The sequence below is a fragment of the Muntiacus reevesi genome, chromosome 4, assembly GCF_963930625.1.
Source record: "Muntiacus reevesi chromosome 4, mMunRee1.1, whole genome shotgun sequence".
Classification (NCBI taxonomy): domain Eukaryota; kingdom Metazoa; phylum Chordata; class Mammalia; order Artiodactyla; family Cervidae; genus Muntiacus; species Muntiacus reevesi.
In genome coordinates this window covers 157,034,578-157,057,752 of record NC_089252.1, presented here as the reverse complement: position 1 = coordinate 157,057,752, position 23,175 = coordinate 157,034,578, and the positions used below count along the sequence as shown (strand labels likewise).

General features: G+C 40.7%; 1 protein-coding gene and 1 long non-coding RNA gene across 8 annotated transcripts in view; one reads left to right on the top strand and one right to left on the bottom strand.

The window, feature by feature from the left end:
- KIF21A (kinesin family member 21A) overlaps positions 1-1,088 on the bottom strand; it is a 173,393-nt gene extending 172,305 nt beyond the window's left edge. For 3 of the 6 annotated variants that reach the window (XM_065934617.1, XM_065934620.1, XM_065934618.1), the window contains exon 1: positions 893-1,086. In XM_065934617.1, the coding sequence (XP_065790689.1) occupies positions 893-936 (44 nt within the window). In that variant the 5' untranslated portion in view covers positions 937-1,086. Of the gene's footprint in view, positions 1-892 lie in introns of all 6 variants that reach the window. The other 3 variants (XM_065934621.1, XM_065934616.1, XM_065934619.1) reach the window with 3 other exon arrangements.
- A 42-nt stretch (positions 1,089-1,130) lies between these two features.
- On the top strand, positions 1,131-21,676 carry LOC136167214 (uncharacterized). 2 transcript variants are annotated; one of them, XR_010663069.1, is made up of 3 exons: positions 1,131-1,260; positions 12,807-12,918; positions 19,891-21,676. It is a non-coding gene; the product is annotated as an uncharacterized lncRNA (long non-coding RNA). The 2 variants fall into 2 exon arrangements; XR_010663068.1 differs by having other exon boundaries at positions 1,149-1,260; positions 19,896-21,676.
- The last annotated feature ends 1,499 nt before the right edge of the window (positions 21,677-23,175 follow it).

Sequence of the window (23,175 nt, the reverse complement as noted above, 5' to 3'; positions counted from 1 at the left end):
TACCATGAAGCCTTCATTAATATTTCAGTGATGATGTTGCAATTTTCCATGAGCTCCGCTTCTCGGTACGTATCAAAATAATTCAAATTACGTTCGATTCTCATGTATCTGTCCTTGACCAAATTACAATTTTGATGTATCCAGCATTTAAAAACTCACACTCGGGAATGTGTAATTTTGTATTGTAACCACCCTGCTGAACCTCAGGATGTTTCTTTTTCACCACTCCCTCATGTAGCCCTTCCACTTACTGAAGAGTCTTCCTTCTACAGACTGATCGCCAGTGAATTTTCCCTTAAATATAACATCCCTTGCAACGCCAGAAATGTCTTCAACACCCACACCCTGGTGCTCTAGTCCCCGCCGGTGCTTAACAAGACGCCCATCTATTTGCACAGAGATCTAGACCCCCGCGGCTGGCAGCGCTGTGCTGAGGCTTTGTCTCCTGCCTCCGAAGGCCGGAGCTGCAGGTACCCGTGAAGACAGTCACGTTACAAACACAAGAAGCGCACCGCAACCCCGGAGAGGGGCAGCTCCGCTGGGCAAAGCCCGACAGGCGATCGCCCAAGGCGGCCAGACCTGAGGCAACTGTTCCTGGGGTGCGCGACCCGGAGGGGGCCCCCGGGACCCGGCGCCGCGCAGCCGCCCGTCACCTGCAAACGCCAGGGGGCCGAGGGCGCCAGGTTCTCCGGCCAGCGCCCGGCCTCGCGCGCCAGGCCGGCGGGGACCCTCGGGGACCCTCGGGGACCCTCCTCCTCTCCTCGGTGTCCAGAGCCCCCGGGGCCCCGTGGGGCGGCTCCTCAGGTCTCCGCAGCGCGGCGGCCGGGACCCCGGGTCCGGGCAGACCCTCTCAGCGAGCCCGCAGCCCGCCCTTCGCCGCGTCCGTCCTCACCTGACAGCCACCCGCACCGAGCTCTCGTCCGGGGCGCCCCACATGCCGGCGGCGAGCGACAGCCGGCTCCCTGGGCCTCTGCACCGCAGAACCGAGGCGCCGCTGCAGCCGCGGCGCTCGCGCTCAGGAGGCTGGAGCTGCAGGGGGCGGTCGGCTCACCTCCGCCGCACTCCAGCCATGTTGGGCGACTGAATGGAAAGGTGGCGGCGGCTCGGAGGCTGGCGGAGGCGGTGATTCACTGCTCGCGGGCGCCCGCCCCTTCTCCCCAGCTCGGCCCCCAGGACTGGGGCGGAGACGAGGCGCGCTGAATGGGGAGCTCGGCGGTGGCGGCGGAGCCAGCAGGCCGCCGGCGGCCTGCTGCTGGCCGGGTGAGTGCGCCCTGCCCCCTCCGGTGGGAACGCGGCCTGCGGGCGGCCGGGCTGAACCCTCCACGCCCGCCTGGACTCTCCCGCTGCCGGCCCGCACTGCGTCAGCGGCGGCCGGGCTGCCGGCCCCACCTATAGCGCTGCCCGGCCCGCGCCCCGCCCTGCCCTCGGTGGGCACCGCCAGGCGCTGCCTGCCGGGAGGCGCACGGGGGAGGGATGCCGGCCGCGGGTGCCCACGCCCCGGGGTGACGAGCCCGGCGCCCTGGCCGGCGGTGAGAACGCCGCGGCTAGCGCCCGCCCTGCTGCAGCCTGCGCCTTCTAAAAGCAAAGCTTGCAATCTGCCCGCTGCCGCTCTGCTTCGCCTTTGTTTCCACCCTCAGCTCTCTGCAGCCTGGACTCTGACCCTTATCCCCAGCCCCCTCTGAACGCCGTCCTTCCCAGGAGTCAGGCATTCAGACTAAACCCAGCTCCCTGGTTTGGCCACTGCCTCTGGGCAGCGGGGTTGTTCTGCAGTCCATCGCCTGTGGGATGTGGTAATGATTGACTCTTGAGACCCTTGAATGCCTTTCTGTGAAATCCTTTCTACCCTGGTCAATGAACTGCACCCTGGTACTGCCAGGAGTCCCCAGAACTGTGTATCCACCAAGACCTGCTGTGTAGGACATCCTTCTCAGCCGACTTTCTTTCCCTTCTGGCCTTCAAAAAGCACCTCCCAATCCCGTGATTATATCAACATTGACCCACTGTGATTTCTGCATGTGGCTGTTGTTCTTCCCCATGCCTTTAGATAGCTTTATGGAAACAGCCTTTATTAACTTTGCCACAGAGTATCTTTTGTGGGTTGCCCCATATATGTGTGTGTGTGTGTGTGTGTGTGTGTGTGTGTGTGTGGCTTCATATGAAACAGTATCATACATTAAATGGTTCCACCCAAATAAAGACACTGACCCAAGTACCAGCAATGACACAGGTAATCATCCATATCAGAGATATGGGTCGGGGCAGTGGCGCACACTGGGACATACAATAAGTGTTGAGTGATCTTAAGTGAAGGCCTGTGTGATATGTAATAACAGAAGCTTTAAATTTATTCCATCCCTTGACCTCAATACTCTTCTGAGTCCTAACAGACATATAAGTAGGAAGTCAAGCGGGCAGAGATGGTGAGTATCTTGTGCAGATCAAATTGGTGGCAAAGCTCTCCAATGGGCGCCCTCTGGAGAGCCTCCTTTCCTTCTGTGTTTTGTCTGTCAACAAATCAGAGCACGATTTTCTCCTTCCCTGGCAGTCCCCATTTGGGTGGATCTGGTCTGGCCACCTTGCTTCTTTGATTGATAAAAGCTACAAGGTAGGCAAGTAAAGCCAAACAAATACAGCAAGAAAACTGAAAACAAATGTATAATTTAAAACCTTTTCATTAAAAAAAAAATTCTCATTTAAAATAGCAATTGTACATTCATATCACAAACACAAGTGTCACCAGGAGCCAGACAAGTAATTTAAGTAAGTGGAGCAAGCAGAGTAAGAACTGTGCTAAAATAGAGAACATAGGCTTCTTACAAATGTAACCGTCCTTCTTGACTCTGGTCAACTGGAATGCAGACCCAATGCTGCCAAGCCTTTTGTTTGCTGATATGTTTGTTACTTCTCACGAGATAGAGAAAAGTAAGACTTTTATGTGAAAATTCCTTAGTTTTAAACATCAATAACTAACTCAGCACTATATTTGCATACTATGCAAATCAATCAAAATAGGTCTGGGGCCAACCTTAATTCCAGGCCATCAGTTTGGAAAAGTGAAAGTGAAAGTCACTATAGTCCATAGAATTCTCCAGGCCAGGATACTGTGGTGGGTAGCCTTTCGCTTCTCCAGGGGATCTCCTCAACCCAGGGATCAAACCCAGGTCTCCCACTTCGCAGGCAGATTCTTGACCAGTTAAGCCCAAGGGAAGCCCAAGAATACTGAAGGGGTAGCCTATCCCTTCTCCAGCAGATCTTCCCAACCCAGGAATCCAACCAGGGTCTCCTGCATTGCAGGCAGATTCTTTACCAACTGAGCTATCAGGGAAGCCCGCATCAGTTTGGAACTTGCAGCGAAAATATTAATACCAGTAATAGCTGTCTTTGGATACATGTTGCCTATGGATTCAGGAAGAGGTAACATAAAAATTCAAATTCCTGTTGTGATTGAGTCAGTATTTTTCTCCCAAATTTCAACATTTTTAAATCAACTATGTATTTTTTATTTGCTTCAGATTCCTTATGTCTGCTATAACCTCTTTCCTTTTGAATCTTCTAATTAATTATCTTAAGTTGAAGAAGATTCTAAGGAAAGAGCTTCTACCGTAAGAGTAAAAATTCCTTTCCCAATTATTCACTCAATAAATATTTAATAAGTGACTGCAATATGCACACGATGCTGGGCGCTAGTTATATGGAGAGAATTAAGACTGTCTAACAGTTTAGTTCAGAAAGACAAATTTGAAAAGCTGTAAGTGCAACAATAGAAATTATGAGAAAAGTATGATAAATTCCATCTGGAAGGATGAGGAGTTCTTCAGATATAGACCACTCAGAATGATCTCCCTGAGTCCACTATTGCATCCGCACTGCAAAAAAATGATCTCTTAAAGCATCAGTCATCTACGTTATTCCTCTGCCTGAAACATTCCAATAGCTAACTAACACAAATAGAATGAATTCTTCTAGATTCAAAGCTTTTCACACTCTGGCCTCTCCAAACTCTAAGTTTATCTTTTGCCACTCCAAATTTTAAAAACTACTTTTTGGTGAAATTAGCCTTTTTTCTTTTTCTTGAAAACAGTTTCTTTGCCTTAGGACATTTGCGCTAACTGATCCCTCTACCTGAAGTGTTTTTTCTCTGAATCTTCCCATAGTTGGCTTCTTTTGGTCTTTTAGATATCAGCTTAAATGCAGTCTCTTCAGAGGGACCTCTCCTGATAATTCAGCCTAAAGTAGTGCTCCCACAAGGCCAGCTCACATGATTTGCATGGTTCAGTGCAAAGTGAAAATGCAGTGTCTTATAAAAGTGATGTAATAATGTTATTAATGTTAGTAAAAAATAAAAGCTTTCTCCCTTCTTCTGAGTTTTCCCACTCAACTTGCCATGGTTTTTCTTTTTTTTTTTTTTTTTAATTAGTATTTAATGTTATTCTTCATAAAGAAAAATTAAAAATTTTAATTATTGGCAAAATTTACTATTCATCTTTGTATTGTTTAATGCCAACTTTTAAATATGATTGAAAAGCACTTAACTCATTTGTGGAATTATAAATTATACAATTCCTCTAAGATGGTAGAGATCTTTTCTGTTTTATTCACTAATGTCTATGTAGCTCCTACAACAGTGTCTGACATATAGTTAGCTGAGTGACTATGTGACTTTGGGCAAGATGCTTCTTGTATGTATTTTCGGCCTTATGAAGTTGTTTTGTAGATTGAGAGCTTTGCTTATCACATGTTAATCACAGCACTAACATAGTAAGTGCACAATAAAGGTAGCTATGAAAAGAGCTACACATATATTTAATATACAATATAAATATATTTATAAATACAAATTGTTTTACAAAGCAGGTACTGATGCTTTAGCTGCACCCGCCTAAGGTGTATTTGGACGAAAGGTACCTTCGCTTTTCCCAGATGGCGCAGTGGTGATGAATCTGTCTGCCAATGTAGGAGATGCAGGAGACTATGGGTCGGGAAGATCCCCTGGAGGAGGGCGTGGCAACCCACTCCAGTATCCTGTAACTCACCAGGCTCCTCTGTCCATGGAATTCTCCAGGCAAGAATACTGGAGTGGCTAGCCATTCACCTCTCCAGAGGATCTTCCCGACCCAGGGATTGAACCCAGGTCTCCTACACTGCAGGCAGATTCTTTACCAGCTGAGCTGTTAAGGAAGCCCAGCACACCCTAAACAAACATCCAAGAGAAAACTACAACGTGCATGAGAACACTCATCACCAGTTTGTTCCTTCTAGACTATCTACTCTTTTTTTTTTTTTTTTTTTGGTTTCCACATTCTAATCAGTTATTAAAAGTTATTTGCTTCTTCCTTTTTGCTTCTAGCAGAAAGATTAAAAGAAATACCACTGATTACAAGTCTATGTGCAAACAGCTGGCTTTGGAAGAGCATGCCCAGACAAGTATCTCCTCAGAAATCTTTTTGAAAAAACCCTTTAGAAGACTAATCCTTAATACCATAATCAGAAATATCAATTTTCCTTCAGTGATTAGATTTTTTATACACTGTCCCTATTAATAACAATACTAAGCATGTATAGGGCTTTTCCACCATGCTAGTGCAATTGTGTTAAGTGACTGACATGCATTATTTCACTTGATTCAATGATTCTAGTAGATGGGTACAATGATCACTTTTTGCATATTACTCCTTTTGCATATGAGTAAACAGAAGCCTCCCCAAAAGCCTCTATTAAAATCTTGTCCATGTGTCAGGCCCAACTCAAAAATTACCTCCTTCTTCAGACTTTTCCTGATTTCACTCCTCCTCTGAACCAGATGTATATTATTTTTCTTCCTGCAGATCTCCTTTGTACTTCATATATGTCTTTGTTGTTGTTGTTATCATTACTTTTTAACTCCTCAACTAAATCATAAATTCCTAATGGGTGGAGTGTGTGGAAAATTCTAGAGTGCAGCCAATGCTTCCTTGTGTAAATCAGTGATTACCAGAAAGACATGGTACGCTTTCAGTACAGAACAAGTTTTCACTGCAGATCACCTGCTGCCCATGGGTAATGGTCCTCAGAGGGACTGTGTCCTGATCATAGTGTCTATTAAAAGTGGCATGCAAACTCTCAGGAAGGAAACCAGAGCCCCTGAGCCGAGAAAATGTAAGCCAGGTTCCATTGATTTTGGAAACAGACGACACTTTCCAATTCTAGTTCACCTCTTTCATTTTACAGATAAGGAAACAGTTGCTGAGAGAATTCATCACCACACCAGTTCCGCCTGTTTCCAACACAAACACATATTACACAGTAAATTGCTAGCAGAGCTAAATAAAAATCCAAGCATCTTAACTCTCTGTTCTGGACTCTTTGGTCTTCACTCTTGGCTTCATTATACATTTTATTTTGGAGACTTAGAAAATCTCAGCCTAAACTACAAGTGTTTGCATATGAAGAATATATTATTGGAAAGTGACACAAGGAGAGCTTAAATACTTATCATAGTAGTTTCTCTCATGATAAAAGCAGTTTAACATCTTGTAAATTTATTTTTAGTGACTCATAACATTACTAAAAAATCAAACTTTTACCTGTATACACTTTTTAAATTTATGTTTATTTTAAATATTGGTGAGAATTATTTCTGGGTGGAAAACAAAGGTTTGAGTGATTCTTTTTCTTTCTTTGTATCTTGCTTGAAAATTTAAAAATAACAAAAATCACTTTTCAGAAACAGTGAAATTTTTCTTCTAAGAGAAAAAAATGGCAGGTAGGTAAACTTCTCTTTAATAAGAATAAACAGATACAGGTTATATTTCATTGCTTACCCTTAAAATCAGAATTTGAAATCTAAAATTGCCTTTAAAGTCTTGGACCTGAATTCCAAATCTAAGAGAAATTCAAAGAATACAGACTCTTCTCTCCAGTCTCTCCAGGGCTTGGACTTTTGTTGAGTTTTCAGCATATGTGTATTGCATGCAACTTGATTACCCCAAAGTACTGGCCCAGTTAATTGCATTCAAATGCAAATTACAGCTATTAAGTCATGCTGGTCTTGAGCCAACATCTTGTGCCAAGCTAGTAAGAGGAGTGTGTTTTTTCTAACTGTGCAGGACAGAACTTGATAAGCCATTTGGATCATCATTCACTAAAACCTCATTCTTTGTGTGTGTGTGTATGTGTGTTTTTAATTTGGAAATACAGAACTCAATCACCGAAAGATAATTTTATTAGTTTTTTTAATTGTAAACATTTCATTATTTACTAGCCTATCCTTTTTTACTTATTCATCGATACCACCAACCCCATGTCTGCTGATTGAAATTACTGCCTTCATTTAATTTTTATTGGGGTACAGTTGCTTTGCATGTTGTGTTAGTTTCTGCCGTATAATGAAGTGAATCAGCTATATGTATTCATATACTCCCTCCCTCTTGGATCTCCCTCCACCACTCTCATCCCCTCCACCTAGGTCGCCACAGAGCACCAAGCTGAACTCCCTGCACGATACAGCAGCTTCCCACTAGCTCTGTTTTACACATGGCAGGCAGTACATCAATCCCAAATCTCCCAGTTCATCCCCTCCACCTTCCCCCTTGTCCACAGGTTTATTCTCTATGATTGCATCTCTCCTTCTTCCCTGCAAACAGGTTCTGTATCATTTTTCTAGATTCCACATACGTGCATTAATATATGATACTTGTTTTTCTCACTTACTTCATACCGTATGACAGACTATAGAACCATCCAATCTCTACAAATGACCCAGTTCTGTTCTTTTTATAGCTAAGTAATATTCCATTGTATATAGGTACCACGTCTTCTGTATCCATTCATCTGTCAGTGGACATTTAGATTTTTTCCACGCACTGGTTATTGTAAATAGTGCTGCAATGAACATTATGATGTGGTATGTCTTTTAAATTAGCATTTTCTCAGGGTATTTTCATGGGTCATATGGTAGTCCTATTTTTGTTTATTTATTTATTTTTAATTAATTAATCTATTTTCATTTTTTTAAGGAACCCTAATACTGTTCTCCATAATGGCTGTATCAATCTACATTCCCAACAATGCAGGAGGGTTCCCCTTTCTACACACCCTCTCCAGCATTTATTGTTGGTAGATTATTTTCTCTTTTCTAAACAGTTTCTTTTCTTGCTACCTCTACATGGGTATTTTTCAAATTCTCATGGTTCTGAATACCCTGAAACCAAATGATTAATGAAGTTCTGGGTTTTTGTCCTTAATCTATTTTTAAAAGACCTAAAGCAATTAAAAATATGAAGTTAAAGTTAATTATAATTTATAGCTATATGGTAAATATTTTATCAACTTTTGCAAAAAACATATGCTTAGATTTATCTCAATAAAAGTATCCATTTGGTAGAATCAGTGCTTTTTAAGGGAAAACACACAAGTTAAATGTCAAGAAACTTTTCCTAAATTAATATCAACTCTGTTTTTACTTCCTTGATTTGGTCAGTTATTTCACAGTAGACTCTGCCAAGAAAAGCCTCCCAGACAGGAGAAGCTGGTGACATTTGTATTTATTTTATGATCTCAAGCCACCTCTTCAATTTTTGCAGAAGTGCAAAAGGGAAAAATTATTTCTATTAGGAAAATTGTTGTTAAACTTTCTTTTTAGCCAAAAATAAGAATTTAAAGGACTTCTTTCTACTTCTGACATTGGCAACAGAGCTATGTACACAGTAAGATGTCAATGGACAGTAAATTAGCAGCAAGTTAATGGCAGCCCCTAAATACATTTGCTTATGCATACACCATAAAAAGGTGTGTTTCAATATCAAAGAGAAATAACATGGGTAGGATCTGGAAAGCAGAGGAGTTTAGACTGACGAAAGTAGAATATAAGACATTTAAATTTGTATGACAAGATTTAATATAATTATATACTTATTAATATAATTTATTGTCACCCTGCTTATTTAACTTATATGCAGAGTACAGCATGTGAAATGCCAGGCTGGACAAAGCACAAGTTGGAATCAAGATTGCTAGGAGAAATATCAATAACCTCAGATATGCAGATGACACCACCCTTATGGCAGAGAGCAAAGAGGAACTAAAGAACCTCTTGATGAAAGTGAAGAGAAGAGTGAAAAAGCTGGCTTAAAACTCAGCACCCAAAAAACTAAGATCATGGCATCTGGTCCCATCACTTCATGGCAAATAGAAGGAGAAACAATGGAAAGTAACAGGCTTTATTTTCTTGGGCTCCAAAATCACTGCAGATGGTGACTGCAGCCATAAAATTAACAGATGCTTGGTCTTTGAAAGAAAAGCTACGAGAAACCTAGACAGCATGTTAAAAAGCAGAGACATTACTTTGCTGACAAAGGTTCATCTATTCACAGCTGTGGTTTATCCAGTAGTCATGTATGGATGTGAGAGTCAGACTATAAAGAAAGCTGAGCACAGAAGAATTGATGCTTTTGAACTGTGGTGTTGGAAAAGACTCTTGAGAGTCCCTTGGACTGCAAGGAGACCAAACCAGTCAATCCTAAAGATCAGCCCTGAATATTCATTGGGAGGACTGATGCTGAAGCTGAAACTCCAGTAGTTTGGCCACCTGATGAGAAGAGCTGGCTCAGCAGAAAAGACCCTGATGTTGGGAAAGATTGAAAGGCAGGAGGAGAAGGAGATGACAGAGGAGGAGATGGTTGGATGGCATCACCAACTCAATGTACATGAGTTTGCGCAAGCTCAGAGAGTTGGTGATGGACAGGGAAGCCTGGTGTGCTGCAGTCCATGTGGTTGCAAAGAGTCAGACATGACTGAGCAACTGAACTGACTGCACTGATAAGACAGATGCAGTATTTTAAAATATGTCAAATAAAATTTTAAAAAGCATTATGAGTCTGATCCAAGTCTGGGAGATGAATTTGGGAGGCTCACTCAGGAACCATGTCGTACTAAATAAATTATGATATGGTAATGGCCTAAACTAGGCATCTTAATAAACTTTGGTGAAAATGCAGAAGTAGGACTTAGAATTGAAAGACATCCTTAGAGAAGAATTAATAGGAATTAGCAATATTGAGGGATAAAAGGGAATTTGATATTAAACATCAAGCATAAGCAAGAAAAAGACTGGATAAAGAGACCACCAAAAAGATGCATCAACTGGAGAGAACAAGGGAGATATGCCAATTTTCCAGTAGTCATGTACGGATGTGAGAGCTGGACAATAAAAAGGCTGAGCACCGAAGAACTGATGCTTTCAAACTATGGTGCTGGAGAAGATTCTTGACAGTCCCTTGGATACCAAGGAGATCAATCCAGTGAATCCTAAAGGAAATCCACCCCAAATATTCATTGAAAGGACTGATGCTGAAGTTGAAGCTCCAATACTTTGGCCACCTGATGCAAAGAGCCGACTCATTGGAAAAGACCCTGATGCTGGGAAAGATTGAAGGAAAGAGGAGAAGGGGATGCAGAGGATGAGATGGTTGGATGGCATCACTGACCTAATGGACATGAGTTTGAGCAAACTCTAGGAGACAGGGAAGGACAGGGAAACCTGGCATGCTGCAGTCCATGGGGTCACAGAGTCGAACACGACTGAGCGCCTGAACAAGAGAGTCCTTCAATCAAATACTGTGAATTTATAAAGTAGTTTGAAAATATCACTAAATGCAGGTGCCTATGAAAAATTAATAGTCTTAGAAAGAAATGGAAAATTTTATTTAAGCCAACCTCAGTATTATAACTCAGGAGACAGTCTCACAGAGAGCTCTAAGAATTGTTCAGAAGAGGTAAAGCAGAGACCAGTGTATATGCGATTTTTGTGAAGGGAATATGTGCAATCATGGAGTCACAAAGAGTCAGACATGACTGAGCGACTGAACTGAACTGAACTGAATGGGCAATCAAGCACATATCTTAGTAGAAGGTCACTGTTATTTGAAAGGAAAATTCATGTTAGTTATTGGTTTTAGTGCTTTTCTAAATAGTGGGAAGAGGCACGATCACAAATTTTCTCTGGAAAATATCTATCTGAGGGTCAGTTCTGTCATTTTTCACAGAGCACAGAGTGTCTCATCCTGATCTTCACTCTGAATTCCTTTCCAGATTTATTATAGGTCAGCAACTGCAGTGGCTAGTGACTGGATTCTTGTAGAACTGGATGGTGGGCAACATTCTTTATTTTACGTTCCCCTCCTTTTTTATCTTAATTTTGATCAAACTTTAGGAGACATCTCACGAGCAATTTGTCCCAAGGCACTAAGAATGCTCATTCTCAAATCAGGGAAGAATTTCGTTGATGGGACACTCAATGTTCTATTCCTGGACTAGGTCATGCTGTGTCCATGGGGTGGCCGGCCGGGCTCCTACCTTTATAAGATTGAGAAAGGAACATCACCTTCTAAGGAATTACATGGCTGGCACCAGAAGTAGAAAAATTGATCTTTATGGTTGAGAAGGTTTTTCTGCCATTGGCGAGGTCTGGTTAACACATAATACAGAATCACAATGCACATTAAAAGACAGGGAAAGGCCAAAGGACAAAGAAAATGTTTTATGTTTAAATTTTTCTCGTCTGGACTTAATATTTGAGCTTTTGTTTCATCCTAGGTAGCTGAGATAATAATTGCAGTGTTATTAATAATTGGGTGGAAGGAAGAGAGAGCTCATCTGGTAGAAGAAAGCAGAAAGAAAAAGTGAATAGTAGAAGATTCAGGATGAAGAAATATGACAAAAATAAAGGTAGAGACAATGTCAAATGATGGGTAGAATACAAGCATAAACGCAATGGAGATATAAAGGGAAAGAGAACAGAGGAACAATCAATGGATCTGTCAGATCCACACAGCTAGTTGTAAACATAGAGGGTAGCTTTAGAAGGACAGGGAAATGGAGAGCTAGGTGTCCAGGGAACTAAGGATTGTTGATAGTAAGGCAAGAGGGCAGTTATTCCCTTGAGGAGTTTGTAATGAAGATAAAAAAGAATTTGAACTAAATTTTATTTCTACTTATAAGTCATTAAATCAATTCAAAAAGTGTTTTAGTGCTTAAGTGACATCATATTTAAAACTACTTTCATTAACTTATCTCCATTTTAACCCTTATGTCTTTGGCCAAATTCTGCCCAATCTTGAAAGTGTTCTGAGGCTCTTCTTTATACCCTCATACTTAAATTAGATCAAAGAGACCCCTTTTATATATTCACATTGTACATGGGCATTATTAAAGTTATTAATTTTCTTTGAATTTATCTTTTTAACAGTGTTTCTTCCACTAGATTGTAAGCTCACTATATCTCCAAACAACACATATTTGATTCTTAGTAAATGCTCATAGATGATTAAAAGTCCTCCTTCATTGTTCTTGAATTCCAAATAGCAATTAATAGTTGACTGTGCTCTTTTATTCCTGAGATACTTGCCACTTAAACCAGTAATTCAGGTGACTGTATTTTGGACTTCTTTGCAGGCCTTCACTTCCCAATTTGTAAGGTTTGAAACTCACAAGTCTTGGTCCAGGGCCCTTTTCTCTTTCCTTTTTATACTTTATTCCACTGCTTAAATTCAATCTGTATGGTGATTACTACCCATTCATGCAACCATTTATTCAATAACTATGTTTTGATTATGTATAGTGTGTAAACCAGTTTTAAGAACTGGGAATATAACAGAAAACAAAATGCGCAAAAAGTTTTGCCTTCATGCAGCTTGCATTTTTAGGAGAAAGAAAGACAATAAGCAATATAAACACAATATAATACATGTTTAATGATGATTAATGCAATACAAAAAAAAAAAAAGGAATATACAGAATGCATGGGTGATGGTAATGTTTTGTATTTTAAGGAAAATAATCAGGCAGAATCTCAATAAGAGGATGACATTGAGTAAAGACCTGAAAAGAAGCGAAAGGATGAGACATGAGGAAACTAGAATAACATCCGTGGTAGAGGGAACGGTAAGTGCAAAGACCTGCGAGTGAAAACACATCTGATGTTTGTTTAAGGAGCAAAGTGGCCAATATGACTGGAGCCAGGAAGAAGAATGGGAAATGTGATCACGGAAGTGGAGGATGGTGATAGTACAAGGTAGAAAAGGCCAAAGTGTCATCAAATTGTCATGCAAGGTACATCTTGTAGGCCACTGAAATCAAGGAGTGGGATAGAATGCATTTGGATCACACTGAGCTAAGCGATGACATAACTCACTATGTTCTAATAGAGTCACTATGAACAGTGGGTTGAAAATAAACTGAGAGAGCTAGCAATAGAATGTGGGAGATGTTTAGGCAGCTATCGCTGTAATCTAAGCAGGAGATGATCTGACCAGTACCAGTAAAGGGAATGAAACCTGGTCAGATTCTGGAGATACAAACATACACGCACGCGCGTGCGCGCACACACACACACACACACACACACATGAATGTGTGTTTCATTGATAGTTTTTCATTTTAAAATAATTTTAGGCCTAAAAAGAGTTGCAAAAGTAGAACAAAGAGTTCCCTTATGTTCAGCTCCACTAGTACAATAACATATATAAATATCCCTGTAGATCAGGGGGAGAAGAAGGAGGAGAAGGGGACGACAGAGGATGAGATGGTTGGATGGCATCACTGACTCAATGGACATGAGTTTAAGTAAACTCTGGGAGTTGGTGATAGACAGAGAAGCCTGGCGTGCTGCAGTCCATGGGGTTGCAAAGAGTTGGACATGACTGAGCGACTGAACTGATAAATATCCCGTAATTATCAAACCAGAGTATCAACATTATTACATACTGGAAATACTCATTTTAAAATAAGTTAGGGAGAGCAAGGTGGCAGAGGAGTCGGTGGACATGGAGTACATCTTGCTCCATGGATACGTCAGGAATACACCTTCAGACACAGAAGTGCATACAGAACACCAGCTGAGAATGGACAGGAGTAACTGAAAAGTGGAAACAAATATATAGAACCACGCAAAACTCAGTAGGATGAAGGAACTAGGGGGGAAACAGGAGTATTAGTAGGACTGGGCCTGCCCTCAGTGGGTTGGGTAACAGAAGCAGGGGTCCGATCCTCACATTGGGGCAATTGTCTGAGTCAGAGGAGAAACATTTAAGCCTGGGAGTGAAACAGGTGATCTGTGTAAGCCTCAATGGAATGAGAATCAGACAGTCCTTGCTGCAGCCATATATACCCCAAACAGGGATGCAATCCTCTGGAAGTTGCAGCAGCGAGGAGCTGGAATTTAGGGATTGTAGAGCAATCCCAGGGCGAGGGCTGCTGTTGACTCCGGAGAGACAGATTGAGGGGATGTGAGGGAGGAGACAGTGGTGTGAAACGCCTGTGGAGGAAAGCCGGGGAGCCATGGACACAAGATAATACTGCTGAGTCACACGTAGGGGGTGTAATCATCACCATATCCTCTCTCTCCCCACACACCAGCATGGGCAGCTGAACAATAGAGAGGCTGGCCCGTCAACTCCTGATGCGCTGAACCACAGGGTAGGACACAACCAAGGATGCTCCTTTAAGTAACTGATGCGCGGAACTAGAGTAGGACCCCACCCAGGGTGCCCCATTAAGTGCCTGACGCGCCAGTCTACAGAGAAGGACCCCAGGCGGGGGCGGTGGGGGGCCTCTCTGTGCCTGACGCGCAAATCTACAGAGAAGGACCCGGGCAAGGGAACCTTCTAAGGGAGCTCCGCCTGAGTGGGCAGAGCTGCAAAGACTGGCCAAAGAGGCGTCTGATCGCCAGATACAAGAGGCTTGGGAAAAAGACTTAGATAGGGCCATAACGCCTGGGGCAGAGGCGGTCCGTGTCCCCGCACACTTTGCGCTGCCAGGGTCCCCACAAGCCAAGCAGCCACACCACCTTCATGCTCAACTCTCACTGGGGCAGAGCTGCCACAGGCAAAAAAAAAAAAAAAAAAAAAATCTTGTGTCTATATGTGCAGGGTTGCTTCCGTCATATTCAACTCTACAGGACCCTGTAGAGTGTGGCCTGCCAGGCTTCTCTGTCGGGGGGCTCTCCAGGCAAGAATACTGGAGTGTAGTGGCCAATACTGGTTGCCACACCCTTCTAGAGTGCTATATTTTCTGCTGCCCTAATCGCCAACCCCCCTGAGTACCTGGTGCTGCCAGAAGCCCTGTGACCCAAGCAACTTTACCACCTCCACACCTGGCTCTCACTGGGGCAAATCCAAGTCCTCCAGTGCAGCCTCAGGTGCAAATCCCACATGCAAAGGTGGAAATAAAACCACAATTGAAACCCAGGGGGAGTGTGGCTAAGGAAGAAGACCCAAAACCTTGCCACCAGATGTACAAGCTGCAGATTAAATCCACACGATCAACTAGGCAGATTCTGGGTCTATGGACTATATAAAAGGACATTAAGAGGTCCCACAAAAGAAAACACACTAGTTCTGATAGCTGTGGACATTGGAGGCAAGAACAGATAGGAGTAGGACCAGATTAGAATCTGTGCTGCCCCCACAGCAGGTCCAGAGATCCGCACAGTGTCGGAGGGCATCGTAGGGAGGTGAGGTGGACTGTGACTTTCAGTGAGGGAAAGCTCTCTGACAGCAGTGACTCAAGAAATATATTTATTATTCTTATGTTTTCTTCCCCCCCAACCCACGTTGTAGTTGTCGATTTTATTGGCACTATGAAATCTAATTAAGCTTTCGAGCTTTTTTTTTTCCCACTCACATTTTGTATTGTCATAAACCTCTACCTCTACACTGAGCTTTTGCAGTACTGTGGAGTTTTCCTTTTCTCTCTCTCTCTCTTTTTAATTTTAATTTTTTAAATCTATTATTATTTTTTCTACATTTATTCCTTTGTTTGCTTTTCCTACTATTCTTTTTTCCCCTTGCAACTAATCTTTAATGTATATAAATCTTCTTTATCTACCTCTATTTAACTTTGCATATCTATTCTTTCTTTTCTTTCTCTCCTCTCCTCTCCTCTCAACATATTTGTTAGTTTTATTTTCATTGCTTTATCCCCCAACTGGCACCTTGCTTTAATTTTGTTTTCTAGTTTGTGCTTTAGTTAGTTTTGTTCTTAACTGGTGGATGTAACTTTTGGTATCCTTTGTTAGCCAGGTCAATCTATTGTACTTTATTTTTGTTGGACTGCTTTGATTTTGCTTATGGGTGTTTATGTATATGTGTATATTTGGTCACACTTTTTATTGTTGTTATAAACCTCTGCCTGTATTTTGGGCTTTTGCAGTTCTGTGGAGTTTTCCCTTTCTTTTTCCTTTTTTCCTTTCTTCTTCCTTTTTTATTTCTTTTCTCTTTATATTTTTAATTTTTTAGCCTATTATGTTTTTTCTACATTTATTCCTTGGCTTACCTTTCCTTTTCTTTTTCCCTTGCAGCTAATCTTTAATGGTATATAAGTCTTCTTCATCTACCTCTGTTTAACTTTGCATATCTATTCTTGCTTTCTTTTCTTTCTTTCCTTTCCTCTCAACATATTTGCTAGTTTTGTTTTCATTGATTTATCCCCCAATTGGCACCTTACTTTAGTTTTGTTTTCCAGTTTGTGCTTTAGTTAGTTTTATTCTTAACTGGTAAATATAATTTTTTATTTCCTTTGTTCATCAGGTCAATCCACTGTACTTTTTGTTGGACTGTTTGACTTTGCTTATGGGTATATATGTATATGTATATATTCCATTATTTTAATTATTGTTTGCCTGATTTTGTAACTGCCATTTGTCTGGGGTTCATCTTTGGTTTCTCATTTTTGGGTACTTGTTTTAATCTCACTTAATGTCATAACAAACCACTTGTGGAATCTTCGTTCCTAACCAGAGATCAAGCCCTGAACCTTTGGAGTGGGAGCACTGACTCCAAGACCCTAGACTACCAGAGAACAAACCCTAGCTAGGGAGTATCAAATAGTGAGAACTCACACAAAGGAAATCACTTGATTACAAGACCCAGCATCACCCAACCACCAATATTACCCTGTGCAGGATGCCTCAACTGAACAACAAACAAAACAAAAATACAAACCCCATCATCAGCAGACAGGATTACCACCTCACTCAGCCTTGACCATCAGAAGAAAAACACACAAACAAACAAACAAACAAAAACTCAGCACAAATCTTGCACAAAAAGCTTGCACAAACCACTGGACCAACATTAGGAGGCCAGAAATTGAAAGCAAGTAAGAATTCAACCTTGAAGCCTGGGAAAAGAAGACCTCAAACACAGTAAGTTAAAAAAAATAATGAAAGGACCGAGAAATACTACACAAATGAAGGAACAAATTGGAAACACAGAAGTCCAAATAAATGAAGAGGATATACGCAAATTACCTGAGAAAGAATTCAGAATAATGATAGCAAAAATGATCTAAAGCCTTGAAAACAAAATGGAGAAAATGCAACAATCAATTGACAAAGACCTAGAAGAATTAAAGAATAAGCAAACAGAGACAAACAACACAATTACTGAAATTAAAAATACTCTGCTGCTGCTAAGTCACTTCAGTCGTGTCTGACTGACTCTATGTGACCCCATAGAAGGCAGTCCACCAGGATCTGCCGTCCCTGGGATTCTCCAGGCAAGAATAGTGGAGTGGGTTGCCATTTCCTTCTCCAATGCACGAAAGTGAAAAGTGAAAGTGAAGTCCCTCAGTTGTGTCTGACTCTTCGCGATCCCATGGACTGCAGCCCCCCAGGCTCCTCCGTCCATGGGATTTTCCAGGCAAGAGGACTGGAGTGGGGTACCACTGCCTTCTCCAAAAATACTCTGGAAGGAATCAATAGCACAATGTCTGAAGCAGAAGAACGAATCAGTGAGCTGGAAGATAAAATGGTGAAAATAACTTCTGAAGAGCAGAATAAAGTAAAAAGAATGAAAAGAACTGAGGGTAGTCCCAGAGACCTCTGGGACAATATCAAATGCACCAACATTCAAATTATAGGGGTCTCAGAAGAAGAAGAGAAAAAGAAAAGATATGAGAAAATTTTTGAAGAGATTATAGATGAAAATTTCCCCAACTTGGAAAAGAGAATAGTCAATCGAGTCCAAGAGGCACAAAGAGTCCCATACAGGATAAACCCAAGGAGAAACACTCCAAGACACATACTAATCAAACTAATAAAGCAAAGAAAGAATATTAAAAGCAGCAAGGGAAAAGCAACAAGTAGCATACAAGGGAAACCCCATACATTTAACAGCTGATCTTTCAGCGGAAACTGCAGACCAGAAGGGAAAGGCAGAATATATTTAAAGTTCTGAAAGGGGAAAATCTACAACCAAGATTATTGTACCCAACAAGGATATTATTCAATATTGATGGTGAAATAAAAAGCTTTTCAGACAAGCAAAAGTAAACAGAATTCAGTACCACCAGACCAGCTCAAGAAATACAAGAGAAGCAAAAAGATCTACAAAATCAACCCCAAGCAATTCATTCCACACATCAGTGTCGAAACACCAGAACAGCTGTCAAATTATCTTCAAATTAATTTATGTCATTAAGATTTTGGAAATATTTGAGTGTTTAGTTAAAAAAAATTAACATAGCAAATCAAAACATTAATAGTGTAATGTGCTATATACACATGCATTTTTCTAAAAGAATACTTCCCCAAATAATCGTTTTTTACTATTTCTATGAACCTGATAAAGATTCCACAAAATATTGTGGTTTCCAAATTAGGATCAAAGAACAATCTGGGGGATTTTCCTCATTGTCCAGTTAAGAATCTGCTTTGCAATACAGGAGACGAGGGTTCTATCCCTGGTCAGGGAACTAAGATCCCACATGCTTCGGAGCAACTAAGCCTGCATGCCACAACTAGAGAGAGTCTGTGCACCAGAACAGAAGAGTCAAATGATGCCACAAAGATTCCTCATTCTGCAAGTAAACCCTGATGCAGGCATATAAATAAATCAATCAGCTAAAATTATGCATAAATAAACTAAGATCAAAGAATAGTTTTATATGTATGCTTCTAAGACACATTATTTGTTATCTCCATACCTGAGATTTCCCTGCCATTTTTAGAGTTCTCTATCCTCTTAACAATTTAAGCCTCCTATTCAAACTTCCACCCTGATCACATCCATATTACTTGTTCTCTATCAAATCTTTATCCTCTTGATATATTCTGTTCCTTATCATTTAACTGAAAACTCTACTTGGGGCTTCCCTGGTTCCTCAAACAGTAAAGAATCTGCTTGCAATTCAGGAAACCCAAGTTCAATCCCGGAGTTGGGAAGAGACCCTGGAGAAGGGAACGGATACCCACTCCAGTATTCTTCCACTTGACTGTAATTTCCAGCAAAGCATATGTCTTATTCACTCCTTTGCATCCAATATCTACCATGGTGCAATAGCACGAGGTAGATGTTCAAGAAATATTTACTCAATAAAAGGATAAATGAACACCACTTTCTTCAAGCCCAAACATTAACTAACACAAATTTTAGTTAAGGAAAAGCTGCTATTTGTGGAGCACAGGTATACCAATTAAGTTGTAGCGCACGTCCAGGATATACAGATGTGCCCAAGGTTTTTATTTTGATCCTGCTATTTTTTAATTTGAAAGACAGCTCAAGATAGCATACAAAAAAAGATGTGGGAAGTTTTATTATGGCAGATATCTCTCATATTCTGAGCTGAGAGTTTGGACTCAGAAGCAAATGCTAAATATAAATAAAATGTTATGAGTTTTCATAGCAAAAAAGGCACTCACATGTGTACCACCGTGCATTAGTAATTTTTGTTGCTTCTCATATTTTCTTATACCCCTCATTAATACATATTTGATGCTTTTATTTGGTAACACATAATAACCTTATCTGATTATTTAAAATAATTTAAATTTCTTAGTTAATCTAAATACCAAATTATTTTGTTTGGTTTTTTCCTCGTGGGTGGAAAGCTTTTAAAATGTCTTGTTTCTCCAAGTCCAGGCTCTGAACTTCCCATGTGAAACTCCAAGCCTAAGGTGAGGCTGAGGCCAGGACAGAAGTACCAAGACCATGTGCATGAAGTCCTTGCTGCCATCACCAGAGTTGTGGTATCCAGCGTGCATCAGATGCTGAAGGACATAGGCTTTGAGAGAAGAATCCAGTTGATAACTTTGAATGACAATGACTATAAGGCTCCTTGTCATCTCAGCCATAATTGGCACTATTCTACGTATCATTTTTTCTAGAAAGGGTAGGCAAGTGGTACGCCCTAATACACTGGGCTGCTCCTGCCTGCATTGGGCCAACCACTGAACACACTGAAGTGGCACAGCTTCTGCCTTATTGTGGGCTAACCTCAGAGTGGCCAGACACTACTTAGCGACTAAACAACAAACCTCAGAGTGGCAGATGATGACACCATCTATGGTCAGCCCAGCCCTGAAGGTCATTTAGGATGAAAATATGACCTAATGCCCAGGAATCGTGACTGTTACAGAATGAATATTGTGTCCCCCTCCAGTTTATATACCAAAGTCCTAGACCCCATTGTGTCAGTATTCAGAGATGGGGCTTTAGGAGATGCTAGGGTTTACATGAGCTCACAGAGTGGGGATCCCCGTGATGAGGTTCAGCTCAGTCACTTCAGTTGCTCAGTCGTGTCCGACTCTGCGACCCCATGAACCACAGCACGCCAGGCCTCCCTGTCCATCACCAACTCCCGGAGTCTACCCAAATTGTCCATTGAGCAGGTGATGCCATCCAACCATTTCATCCTGTCATCCCCTTCTTCTCCTGCCCTCAATCTTTGCCAGTATCAGGGTCTTTTCAAATGAGTCAGCTATTTGCATCAGGTGGCCAAAATATTGTAGCTAGTGACTTTTAGAAAGAGGCACCAGAAAGTGACCTCTTTTCCAGTGTGCACAAAGAAGAGATCCTATAAGCAAGCAGCAAGAAGGCAGCCATAGACAGCCAGAAAGGGTTCTCACCAGGCACATAACTCAGCCAGCACATTGATTTTGGACTTTGCAGCCTTCAGAAATGTGAGAAATAAATTGCTGTTGCTTCAGTCTCTCTGTCCATGGAATTTTGTTATGGCAGCTAAGCCACTTTCATAGGAAAGTGACCTGCTTACCTACTGGATTACCACTCTTCCATCTCACACTGCCTCTCAATGGTACTTATCTGAATGTCCATGTACTGCCCCATGGTAGCTTCCATATGCGGGGCAGAAAACTAAGATTGAGAAAGAATTAATCAGATTATCTAGTTAATTTTTAAGAGGCCACAGTATAGGTAAGAGGCAAATTTGAGGGGATGTGAAGTGCAAGTGCTCAAACATGGACAGATGACCAAATTCCAGATTATTCATGTGAAGATTCCTATTCCTATGGGAAGAAAAAGGGAGACCCATTTTCTCATTCTATACAGAAAATTAAACTTCTAGGGTATTAAATATTCACATATAAAAACCAAAAGTATATAGATATTAGATGAAAAGTAAAACATGTGACATAAAAGCCATAAAGAAAAATCTTGACAAACTTGAGTACATAAAAATTTTAAACTAGAACGGAAAGACAACTTGAACAAATTCAAAAGATAAATAAAAACTAAGGGAAAATGCTGCTCTATATTACAAGGATTCATATCCAGGTTGTTATGAAACTCCTATAAATCATTATAAAAACACCCAGAAAATTTATAAAGTGATCAAAGGATATGAACTGACCCATCAGAGGAGATAATACCAAAAAACAAGTAAAAAAACAAAACAACAGCAACAAAAAAACACACAGTCAAGAAGATACCCTTACTAATAATTAGGAAAATACAAAGTAAAACAGTAAGTCAATAGCATTTTTTATCCTTCAGTTTGTTGCTAATAATGATATTCTGGTGGAATATCCAGTACCAGCAAAGGTTTGGTGCTCTTACGGACTTCTTACAATGTACCAAACTCTCTTTCTAGTATTTTACTAGGAAGTATTTTATATATCAACACATTTAATTCTCATAAAAACCCTGTAGGTAAGTGTCGTATTATCATTTTCACTTTAGAGTTGAACTGAGGGACATGTTGTCTTCTTCAGTTGCTAAGTTGTATCTGACTCTTTGTGACCTCATGGACTGTAACATGCCAGGCTCCTATGTCCTCCCAGAGTTTGCTCAAATTCAAGTCCGTTGAGTCAGTGATGCTATCTACCTAATAGAACATGTTTTAGTGACATATACCGAGATCTCACAGTTTGTAAGTACCTCTCTATTCAACACTTTTAACCATTAGACTAGACTGCCTTTAAGTTAGTAGTGATTTCTCTGGATGGCAGTTTGGCTGTAATGAAAATTTTTAAACGGACAAACTGTTGAGCCTTGAGTAGTCTGAGGTCTGGAATTAAACTAAATTCCAACTTAAATTAAATTCCTACTTAGCTTGGAATCTGAACCCCACTAATTACTAAACAAGTCAGTTTACATATCTGAGTCCCAGAATTTTTATCTTAAAATGGTTATATAACTTTCCCTATGTAAGTGTGTTGTGAGAATTAAAGTATATAATGTATATTAAAGCATTTTTCAAACTGAAAGCATAAGATGTTCTCATCATTTTACCAATTTTTTGTTCTTTAGGGAAGCATCTCTTCTTGGTGTTTGAGTGTCTGAGTTTGCTGAATAAAAATGGTTTCATGGAAAGCTAGTAGTTTTTCCCTATTTGATGATTCCTGTAGTTTCTTTTTTAATTAAAAAAGTTTTTTGGACTTGGTCATAACTATTTATTCAAAACTAAATACTAACATGAGCATTCACTTGAGACAAGACGTGGCAAACAGACAAAAAGGACTCATAATGATCTCCCTTCAGAATTTGTCTTTTCCTTAGGATTACTGAACATGCACCTTTGTGAACGAACATTTACAAAATAGTACAGCAACACGTAACAGAGTTAACATTAAAATAAGACAAAATTATAGTAAAGTTCTTGAAAGCAAAAGATTATTTGGTGTCAGACAAGGCCTAATTCATATCTGGTTTTCTTATTTTCTTAAAATAGAAATCACATCACCTACAAGGAAGGGTTATCTTGAAGATTATTTAACATAAGTAAAATGCTTATTATACACAGTCCCTGGCATAAAGTAAGTGTCTATGCTATTAATTCTAGTTTCAAAGAGTAGTCAGAAATAAAAGTAGAAGCATGAGCAGTCTTGAAAAATCAAATAGGGATTCAGTAAAATGTACTTTCAAAAAAGGTGTTCTAGAAGAAATGTGCTTAAAATATGCT